Below are 11,686 nucleotides of genomic sequence, written 5' to 3'. Positions count from 1 at the left end.
CCATATCCTCCACAGCAGCGCGAAACCTTGCAAGAACTGGAGTGCTGGCTGTTTTGCACATGCTGGATTGATTTTCCAAGTCATAACGAGAACCAAAAAGCAATACGTTTTTCTCCCGCCGATTACCCATTGTATGAAAAACACACATTAGCGCAATTTGCCACATCAAAGGCGGCGTTCGGCTTCCAAGAGCAGATCTCAGGAGAGCTGGGAATAGAGAGGAAGAGAAGAAATGAGCTAAAACAAAACCCGGCGGATTTGGAAAAGCAGTCGAGGGGTTTCCCGGCCCCGTGTGGTCCCCCGGCGTCAGCGCGAGCCTATGAGCTGCCGGGGGCCCCCGGCTCGCAACACACCCCGGGTTTAAAAAGCAGGGGCCGGAGGTTTGAGCAGACACTCCTTCCAAGCGTCGAGGTGCGCTCAAGTCGCTCGGGATGTGTTTGGTTTACGGCCGGGCCCCCGGCGTGCTGCTCCTCCTGGCTCACCTCCTCCTGAGCTCCAGCTGCACTCCAGAGCCCACGGGTAAGGACACAGCGCTCCTATTGTCCGTCTCTCTAAATTTAGCGCAGGTAACGTCCGCTGGATGTTTTGCAAGTGGGTGTGTGACTGCGGCGTAGTTTGACACTGCTCTGTGGAAAGTCTCGGCGCGGGGCTCTCGGGTCTTGTCGGGGCAGGTTCGCGGCGGAGCCACTTCTGAAGAGTTATACGGCCCCAGAGCGCCAGGTTGTTTATAGAGTGCTGTTTGTTTTGCTAGCTGAATGGGAGAGGGAACCTGCGTACTGGAACGATCAGGCCCGGCGGACGCTGCAGGCTGCCCTCACGCTGCCACTAAGAGCACATCGCGCCAAAAACATCATCCTCTTCCTCGGGGACGGTGAGTTATCAACCCAACCCAACACTGCTGGTCGCTCTGTGAAACTACACTCCTTCAGTGCAATGCAGTGGCAATTCTAAGTCAGTGTTAATTGGTTTTATTTCATTAGGTTTGAAATACACTAAAGCATCAAGTGTGAATGTAGTTTTTAATTGCTGTTAAATCAAAACATATTATAGTTTACATATTAAATCTAGTTAGATTTGTCATTTGTACTCAAAAGCATTTCTGGTAAACTAAAACGTTGTTGAAACATATTACAAATGCATTTCTAATTGCACATTTATAATGCAAAATGTAATGATATTTTACACACGTATGTTGAGTTACTTTTCTTTAGTATGTTAGTCATAAACAGGTATTGTTTTGATTTTAGAACAACTTTGATGTTGTCAAATGTTGACTATTACATTTCATTATTGTTATATTATTTAAGTGCAGTTTCTTAAAATATGCTTTTAATTAAATGTTTTTTTTAAAGTCTGCTACTAGTGCATATGAATACATTTAAGCACACTTATTTTTCACTTTTTTTTCTATTTTTATTATATTTATATTTTCATGTAATTTCATACTTTTTTGTCTTTGTGATCATTTTGAGTTTTGTGTCAGTTGTTCTTATGACAATTTCTACTTTTATGTGATAATTATGACTCTCATACTTTTTACTTTGTCATAATGTGACTTTTTTGTTGGAATTTATCCGAATTTCTACTTTTTTTATAATTTCGACTCTAATACTTTTGTCTTTTTGTTCTAATTGCAATTTGTTTTGTAATTTCTAATTTTTTCATTATTATGAGTCTTATATTTTTGACTTTTTGCCATAATTGGACTTTCTTATTATTTTTTATCATAATTTCAGCTTTTTGTCATAATTTGACTTTTTGTTAGAATTTAATTTATTATAATTTCTACTTTTTTATAATTATGACTCATATTTTTGACTTGTTGTTATATTTTTAATCTTTTTAGAATAATTTCAACTTTGTGTCATAATTATGACCCGTACTTTTCACTTTTTGTCTTAATTTGACTTTTTATGTTGAACTTTAATTTATCATAATGTATACTTTTTCATAATTATGACTCTCATACTTTTGACTTTTTGCCATAATTTATCTTTTTCTTATTATTTAATTTTTTTAATCATAATTTCTATTTTTTGTCATAATCATGAGCCATACTTTTTGTCATAATTTGCCTTTTTATGTTAGAATTTAATTTATCATAATTTCTACTTTTTTATAATTATGACTCATATTTTAACTCTTTATCATTTTAATGATAACTTTTTATAATAATAATAACATTTTTAATAATAATAACAACTTTTTGTCATAGTTATGACCCATGCTTTTCACTTTTTGTCATATTTTGACTTTTTATGTTAGAATTTAATTGATCATATTTTTTTTACTTTTTTCATAATTATGACTCATACTTTTGACTTTTTGCCATAATTTTGTTAAAATTTTAATTTTTATCATTATTTCCACTTTTTGTCATAATTATGACTCTTTTTGTTCTAATTTAAATTTTTGTATCATAATTTCAAGTTTTTGTCACACTTATGACCCATACTTTTCACTTTTTGTCATAATTTGCCTTTTTATGTTAAAATATTATTTAGCATAACTTCCACTTTTTTATAATTATGACTGATATTTTTTGACTCTTTGTTATCATTTTAATATTTTTATAATAATTTAAACTGTTTGTCATAATTGTAAACCATACTTTTTACTCTTTGTCATAATTTGACTTTTTATGTTAGAATTTAATTGACCATAATTTACACTTTTTTTTTCATAATTATGACTCTCATACTTTTCACTTTTTGTCATAATGTGACTTTTTATATTAGAATTTAATTTAGCATAATTTCAACTTTTTTCATAATTTTGACTGATACTTTTGTCTTTTTGTTGTAATTTAAATGTTTTATTATGATTTCTATTTAATTATGATAATACCCATATTTTTCACTTTTTGTCATAATTTTACTTGTATGTTACAATTTAATTTATCATAATTGTTAATTTTTTTCATAATTATGATTCTCATACTTTTTGCCATTATTTAACTTTTTCTTATTATTTTAATTTTTTAAATCATACTTTTTGTCATAATCGTGACCCGTACTTCTGTATTTTTGTCATAATTTGACTTTTCATGTTAGAATTAAATTTATCATAATTTATACTTTTTTTCATAATTATGACTCTCATACTTTTGACTTTTTGCCATAATTTAATTTTTTATCATACTTTTCATCATAATTATTACCCATGCTTTTGACTTTTTGCCATAATTTAACTTTTTTTTAATTATTTTAATTTTTTTTATCATACTTTTCATCATAATTATTACCCATGCTTTGGACTTTTTGTCATAATTTAACTTTTTTTATTATTTTTTTTATCATAATTTTCATCATAATTATGACCAATGCTTTTCACTTTTTGTCATAATTTGACTTTTGTTACAATTTAATTTATTATAATTTCTACTTTTTCATAATTATAACTCATATTTTTGACTTTTTGTTATAATTTAACTTTTTGTCATAATTTAACTTTTTATGTTAGAATTTAATTTATCATAATTTTGACTTTTTGCCATAATTTTACTTTTTATTATTTTAATTTTTAGTCATAATTTCACATTTTTCATACTTATGACTCTCATACGATTCACATTTTGAACTGAATGTAATGATTTTAATTGAAATTTTGAAGAAAAATTTACATTTAAAGTTTACATTTACTAAATGCATTTAGATAAACTTTATAGAGTGCTTCTTGACTTTATTTGTTATTTTTGTCTTTGAAATATGGCACTGGATTTCTGGTAAATTAAAATATACTTTTAAATAATTTCTATTGCACATTCATAATGTAAAAGTTAATCAAATGTAGTACATTTAAAACGTGAAATATATCTCGTATTATACTGTATGTAATATTGAATAAACAAGTTCTTTAGTATGTTAGTCATGAAAGTTATTAATATATTATTTACATTATTATTATTATTATTATTATTATTATTATATTATCTACAAGTGCAGTTGCAAGTTTGCTACAATACTTATTTTTCTCTACTGTTCATAACTCATTATTTTATTTTATTTAAATTTACATCTAAAATTATACATTATACTATAAAATTATACATCTAAAATTTATATCTAAATTTTTATACCACAAGTCTCTGATTCTTTGCATCACTCTGTGCTCTCATTCATCTGTGCAGTAATAAAAATCTCAGTGTTTCTCAGTGTGTCCTGTTCGTACAATGGAACCACTAAAAGGAATAAATACGAGAAGGGAGGAAAAAATGCATTTTAGTGGTTTCTCTCACAATTATATCATTGGGTAATTGGGCATGAATGAGCTGCTTTTAATATGCGGGGATTTGAAATCGCTTTTGAATATGCGCTCGCTTATTACTTTCACTTTCAAGATTTACAACCAGATCTCATGGCCATTCGTACATGTATTACTCGTACAAATTAGTATGAATTTTTTGCTAAATCCCAATTCCCCAATCCCCCAATAGGTTACGGATTGCAAGTTCCCCTATTTAAAATGTAATAAGTAGTGTAACTGTTTCAGTTACTTTATTAAAGTAATGTAACTTGATGAGTAGTTTGTGTTAATGGTCGGCTGTGATGTTTCTCTGTGGGTCTTTCAGGGATGGGAGTGTCTACAGTTTCAGCCGCCCGTATCCTGCGAGGTCAGATGGAAGGACAGTCTGGGGAGGAGACCATTTTGGCCATGGACACTTTTCCGTACGTCGCCCTGTCAAAGGTCTGATGCTTCTCTTTTCACACCCTCTTTAATAACGCACTGATAATTCATATCAATTTTATTGAGCAATTTATAAAGGCATGTTTTGGTTGCCAGACAAATGCCAATGAGATGTGCACGTCTGCAACATGGAATAACTGCTGCTTGAATTCAGATTAGATTTTTAATTTTCCATATGAGGATTCTTACTGAACTGGGTGTAGAAGCCACAGAGCAGCTTTAAAGTCAATATGAAAAATTGTTTACTTTCCCACTATACATTAGTGTTGGTATAATGTTTCATAAAAATATCATTTTAATAAAGAATTCATTAGTAGAATTATGGTGGGTTCCCTGTTTAAAGCTTAAAGTAAAAAAAAAGTTCTTAAAAGTACTTATTTATTTATTTTTGTATGTTTACATATGTATTTTTAAGATGTAAAATACATATAAAAATATTTTTAAATGTAAAACATCATGTAAAACTTTATTTTAATAAAAGCAGTACTTTGTTTTATGGAAGCACATTTTCGCAAAAAATAAATAAATAAATAATAATAATAATAAATAAATAATTAAATAAATAAACAATCATGCTTTGGTAAATCATAACTATTGCACGAGACATTAAGTCCTTATGTGATGAAAAACAAACGTATGGGATAAAATGTAATTAATTATGAAATAAAAACTAAAATAAAAATCATCATTTTTTACTTTCCTGTGATAATTCTGAGTTTTTGTTATATTTATTAGTTTTTAATGTAAATTATGTCTCAAGTTACAATTTTTCATACTTTTGACTTTGTGCCATAATTTGACTTTTTATTTTAGAATTTTATTTGTGTTTAATCATAATTTCTATTTTTGTCATTTTCTTTTATTTCTATTCTTTTTTCTTTTTTTCTTCTTCTTTTTTTTGACTCATTGACTTCTCAGTTTGGGTATTAATTTAGTTTTTTGTTATTTTTATCATAATTTCTACTTTTATGTCATAATTATGACCCTCATACTTTAGATTTGTTGTCATAATTTGACTTTTTATGTTAGAATTTTATTTGTTTTTATCATAATTTCTATTTTTGTCATAATTATGACTCATAATTTTTAGTTTTAGTAATAATTTCATTTTTGTTATATTTTTTTATCATAATTCCTATTTTTGTCTTAATTATGACCCTCATACTTTTGACTTTGTGCCATAATTTGACTTTTTATGTTAGAATTTTATTTGTTTTTATCATAATTTCTATTTTTGTCATAATTTGACTATTCATGTTAGAATTTTATTTTTATCAGTTTTTACTTTTGTCATAATTATGACTCTCATAGATTTGACTTTATCGTTATTTGACTTTTTGTTATTTAATTTTTAAAATCATAATTTCTGCTATTTATGTCATAATTCACCTTATTTTCTCAAAATTTAGATTTTTACCAAAGCATTTTTTCTTCCAGTGCAGAAATGGGCTTTCATATTGTTTGATAGTGCCATGAGCAGAGTTTAAGATAGGACAAGTTATTATTTGACTGCAGATTATGTATTCGCGATAAGTTTAGATATCACTACAACCTCTGATCCTGGACATGAGAACATGAGGACATGAGAAAATGCTGATAACACATGTGAAGTATCTACACACAGCATGCCTTTAATCACTATAGGAATACAGACCAGATTAGATTCTAAGAAAACAATTTATCAGTATTTTGATATATTGAGTTGATGTGTTTCCTAACAGACGTACAGTGTTGACAGACAGGTGGCGGACAGCGCTAGCACGGCTACCGCGTACCATTGCGGTGTGAAGGCTAATGCCAAGACGGTGGGTTTGAGCGCTAAAGCAGTGGCCTATGAGTGCAACACAACATTTGGCAATGAGGTTTTCTCAGTGTTACACCGCGCCAAAGCACAAGGTATTTTCCATTTTGACTCACTATCACACTTACATACATGCAACCACTGTTTTCTGTTGCTGTTGTTGTTCTTAAAGGGACAGTTCACCCAAAAATGAAGGTTCTGGCATCATACTCACCCTCAAGTTGTTCCAAACCTGGATGAGTTTCTTTCTTCCGTTAAAGGAACACTCCACTTTTTTTGAAAATAGGCTCATTGTCCAACTCCCCTAGAGTTGAGTTTAGGATCCCGGAGTGACCCGGAGATCAGCTGAATGGGTTCGAAAATGATAAAACTCAACTGTTTAACTCTAGGGGAGTTGGAAAAAAGAGTGTTCCTTTAAGCACAGAAGAAGATATTTTGTAGAATGCTGGAGCTTGTATTTTTGGGTGAACTGCCCCTTTAATCATGTAGGATAAATGTGATGATGTGTGTTTCTCTGTGTATATGTAGGAAAGTCTGTTGGTATCGTGACCACCACCAGAGTCCAGCACGCATCACCCGCTGCCGCGTACGCCCACTCCGTGAGCCGCAGCTGGTACAGCGATGCAGACGTGCCCTCCGCGGCCCGCAGACAGGGTTGCACCGATATCGCCACGCAGCTGGTGACCAACACTGACATCGATGTGAGCCATTGACTCCTTTTTTTAAATCCCCAAACAACCTAAACAGTGTCAATTATCAAGCCGTTTTGATTTTCTGAGCAGTATGATGTCATACTGTTCAGGCCCCGCCCACAACCGCTGACAGTCCCATATTAGCATATTTCAGCCCTCAGCCAGTTGTACGCTGCCTGCTATTTGCTCCATGCTCAGCTGTAGCGACATGTCTTGTAAACAATGCAGATGTTTTGTAGCTGGAAGTAAAAGTGAACATAAAGCCTGTTTCCGTGTGAATGGCGTGTGAGCATCAAATATTTTTTTTCAGTGTGCATGTTATCAAATAAGTAGCACTGAAGCAATGGTTTCCTAATATGCCGCCAAACACAAAAAAAAAAAAAAAATGGAAGAGGGGGCAGGGTAAGCAGTAGCTCATTATCATTTAAAGAGACATGCACCGAAAAGGTGCAGAGCTGCTTTTGACAAGGTAAAAGTGTGTTGTTTTACATAACCATTAAGGAATTTTAAAAGTCTGTTTCAGAAAACTAGTTAAAGTGATAGTTCACCCAAAAATAAAAATTCCCCCAAGCCATCCTAGGTGTATATGACTTTCTTCTTTCAGAAGAATACAATTAGAAAGTTATATTAAAGAATGTCCTGGCTCTTCCAAGCTTTATAATGGCAGTGAATGGGTGTTGAGATTTTGAAGTCCAATAAAGTGTGTCCATCCATCATAAAAAGTGCTCCACACAGCTCCAGGGGGTTAATAAAGGCCTTCTGAAGCGAACTGATGCATTTAAAACTTTGTAAACCGTAATTTACAGTAGCTTCTGCTAACTGTCATTCACGAGAGAATGGCGTTCCAGCGGATGACGTAGGATGTATGCATAACATAAACTCCGGTGAGAAGTCACGAACGCAGAAAACAAAACATTGGTTATGAATTAGGGGTACAAAATGAGAATTTGTAAAGTAAAATGTTGGAGGAAAAATGCATTAATTTACTTCAGAAGGTCTTTATGAACTCCCACTGGAACTGTGTGGAGCACTTTTAATGATGGATGGATGCACTTTATTGGACTTCAAAATCTCAACAGCCATTCACTGCCATTATAAATCTTGGAAGAGCCAGGACATTTTTTAATATAACTCCGATTGTATTCTTCTGAAAGAATAAAGTCATACACACCTAGAATAGCTTAAGGGTGAGTAAATCATGGGATAATTTCTATTTAAAATACTAACACATATTTGAAATTTCTGTCAAGAAACAAATTTTTAATAGGTTTCTCCATTGTAGGTAATTCTTGGTGGTGGCCGCATGTACATGACACCCAAGGGAACCCCTGATCCAGAATACCCCTCTTCATCCTCTCGCAAAGGGGATCGCAAAGACAAAAAGAACCTCATTGACGTCTGGCTGAATGCTCGTAAGGTATCTCCAACATCCATTTAATGTAGCACAAACTGTATTTGTAAACCACTGCTAAGATTTTACGTGATTATCTGTTTTGCTTATTAGGGAAGGAACGCTCAGTATGTCTGGAACAAAGAGCAGCTTAACGCAGTGAATGCTAAAACAACAGACTGCCTGATGGGTAACGCCAGTTTACAAGGTTTCCATATTGACTTGCTGACGTTATTCGTCTGCCGATATGACATTCTCATTCACATTTCTCATTCAGGTCTGTTTGAACCCAAAGACATGAGGTTTGAAGTGTTTAGGAATCGGACCCGTGATCCCTCTATTGTGGACATGACAGAGAAAGCCATTCAGATCCTCAGCAAGAATCCCAAAGGGTTTTTTCTCTTCGTGGAAGATGAGTATTTATCCTTCATTTAGGGCTGTGCAAAAAATCGGATGCGATTATCATGTGCATCTCAGCAGTAACGCCTGTTCTGTGATTAGTCGTCTCCATCACGTGCTGTCAGATGGAGTGGCATTTACTACACAGAGCCGTACAAGCTGACAAGCTACTCAATATCGAGTTCATTATCGGAGGCGATACATGTCCATTGATGAATGCAATATTGCGTAGCTTGTCTATGAACTACGGCTCTGTGTAATAAATGCCACTCCATCTGACAGTACACTGCCCTCCCAAAGTTTGGAAACAACCCTGGCAAAATGTGGTTTTGGATGATATCGGCATAAATCCTTATCATTTTTTGGTGAAAATACATTAAAGTAAGTTGGCATTATCATTGAAGACCAGCAATATTAATTTTCATTCTGATTACATAATAATGGCAATATATACATGTCAAAGTCAGACATGCCTCTTTGCCAGCTGTGATGCCTGGTTACTGGTTTAAACTTGGCCCAGGTTTTTAAAAGATTTTTGGGTCAGCACACCTTAAGAGCTTCAACAGTTGATTGCCAATTAAGTTTAGAATACAACGAATTTAGGCCCAGATTATGCAGAGCTGTAATAGCTGCTAATGCTGGATACTGTGTTGTCCCTTATCAGTGCAGAATTATCACAAATTACAAAGGATTCATGCCAATATTGTCCAAAACCCTACTTTTCTAGGGCGTTTCCAAACTTTTGGAGGGCAGTGTGTTTGATGGAGATTTACCAATCGTAGAACTGACGTTACTGATGAGATGCGCATGATACTCACATCCAATTTTTTGCACAGCCCTACATTCAACTTTAACGTTACTATTTACTGTTTAAAGCATTGGTCTCAAACTCATTTCCTAGAGAGCCACAGCTCTGCACAGCTTAGCTCCAACCCTAATTAAACACACCTGATCCAGCTAATCAAGGTCTTCAGGATTAGTAGAAACTTCCAATCAGTGGAGCTAAACTCTGCAGAGCTGCAGCCCTCCAGGAAGTGAATTTGAGACCTCTGGTTTAAAGATACTTGGCTAATAGTGAAACCTGTCTTTCTGTGTGCTTTACGAGGTAGAATAGACCATGGACACCATGATGGGGCTGCCAAGCTTGCTCTGACTGAAACCATCATGTTTGACCGGGCAATCCAGAGAGCGTCCGAGCTGACCAGTGAATCGGACACGCTCACTGTTGTCACTGCTGATCATTCCCATGTCTTCACTTTTGGTGGAAATACTCCACGAGGGAACCCCATTTTTGGTACATCCACATACTGCATAACATATATGAAATAACCCCTATTTATAACAAGAAATCACCATGGAACAGATCTAGACAGGTGGAGCTGGGGAGGTGGAGGGTTTCTGAAATGTACTGCAAATCCTACAGCAAGCACTAGCCTAGTATTTGAATCTTGAGCAGTAAGCTCATTGGCTGCTCATGCGAAAAGAACCAATCAGCTGTTCCATGTGAATAATGATGTGATCATATCAGATTGAATTAGAACCTATTGTTTTAAAAGATATATATTTATTTCAGGTCTGGCACCTAAGAAGGCTGAGGATAGTCTTCCATACACTAGTATCTTGTATGCTAATGGACCAGGATATGCTCATGTAAACGGATCAAGGGGAAACGTTTCAACAGTGGATTATTGTAAGTATGGACATCATTTACTACCTGTCCCAATTCATATATTGTTGTCAAATGCTAATATCATATCCAACTCTATTTGTAGTTGATGAAGAGTACATGCAACAAGCTGCCGTTCCTTTAGAATCAGAGACACATGGAGGGGAAGATGTGGCTATCTATGCAAAAGGCCCGATGGCTCATCTCTTTCACGGAGTCAAAGAACAGAATTATGTGGCCCATGCGATGGCTTATGCAGCGTGTCTGGAGCCATATACTAACTGCCCACAGCATCTTCATGGCTCAGGAGGCTGTAAAATCACTCTTTCAGGGACTCTTATCTCACTAGCCGGCTTGTTTTGGCTTGTCTTCAGATGACAGACTCCACTGCATGAGTGATTGAGGCCCCAGGACTTTTTTTTATAACCCAAATAGTTTATATTAAAGTTTGGTGCTCTGCAGAATTGCAATGCTGTGTATATAAATGTAAAGTTTTTTCATAAAAGTATTTTATAACCAGATATTTTTTGTATATATTGTGCAATGGAAGACTGTGATTAAAAAATTAAAACATGTGAGACCAATAAACTTTCTAAAACAAACAAAACAATACAAAACAAAACAAAAAAAAAACATTACTGTTAATGTTATCAGCGTTGTGCTTAAATCTTCTGTGGCATGAACACCATCAGATAGCAAAAGCATTTATGTATCCATTACTGAATGAGGGGTTATAAAACTAGCCATATAACATTGGGTCATGAGTAACATGTCTATAAATTTTGCATTCAGTGAATATTTTGCATGCAGGGAACGCAGGGAATGCATGAAATGATAAATGTTCACATATTGTATAAAAGCATTTGCCAAATCTGTAAATGTAAATATTGTTGCGCAGTTTTAGACATGGACCATCAGCAAGTCAGATTAATCAACATTTTGCATGCTATATTTACTTACATTTACAGATGATCTTGTTGATTTACTGATTTATTGTAAGATCAAAAATGTATTTTGAACAGAAGAGAACAGAACAGTTCAAAACGACATCT

The 11,686-nt window shown here is 34.0% G+C and overlaps 1 protein-coding gene across 2 annotated transcripts; it reads left to right on the top strand.

Moving 5' to 3' along the window:
* The first annotated feature begins 386 nt into the window (after nucleotides 1–386).
* Nucleotides 387–11,152, top strand: alpi.1 (alkaline phosphatase, intestinal, tandem duplicate 1). 2 transcript variants are annotated; one of them, XM_051094999.1, is made up of 11 exons: nucleotides 387–519; nucleotides 752–871; nucleotides 4,571–4,686; nucleotides 6,408–6,582; nucleotides 7,016–7,188; nucleotides 8,462–8,596; nucleotides 8,684–8,759; nucleotides 8,847–8,981; nucleotides 10,071–10,262; nucleotides 10,542–10,658; nucleotides 10,741–11,152. In XM_051094999.1, the coding sequence occupies exons 1-11, from the start codon at nucleotides 432–434 to the stop codon at nucleotides 11,010–11,012; spliced, it is 1,599 nt and encodes a 532-aa protein (XP_050950956.1). In that variant the 5' UTR covers nucleotides 387–431; the 3' UTR covers nucleotides 11,013–11,152. The 2 variants fall into 2 exon arrangements, with proteins under 2 accessions (XP_050950956.1, XP_050950958.1); XM_051095001.1 differs by lacking the exon at nucleotides 752–871 and having other exon boundaries at nucleotides 399–519.
* The last annotated feature ends 534 nt before the right edge of the window (nucleotides 11,153–11,686 follow it).

This window comes from Labeo rohita, chromosome 22 (assembly GCF_022985175.1).
Source record: "Labeo rohita strain BAU-BD-2019 chromosome 22, IGBB_LRoh.1.0, whole genome shotgun sequence".
NCBI classification, from domain to species: Eukaryota; Metazoa; Chordata; class Actinopteri; order Cypriniformes; family Cyprinidae; genus Labeo; species Labeo rohita.
Note: the sequence above shows the minus strand (reverse complement) of the source record. Positions and strands in the feature narration are given on the sequence as shown.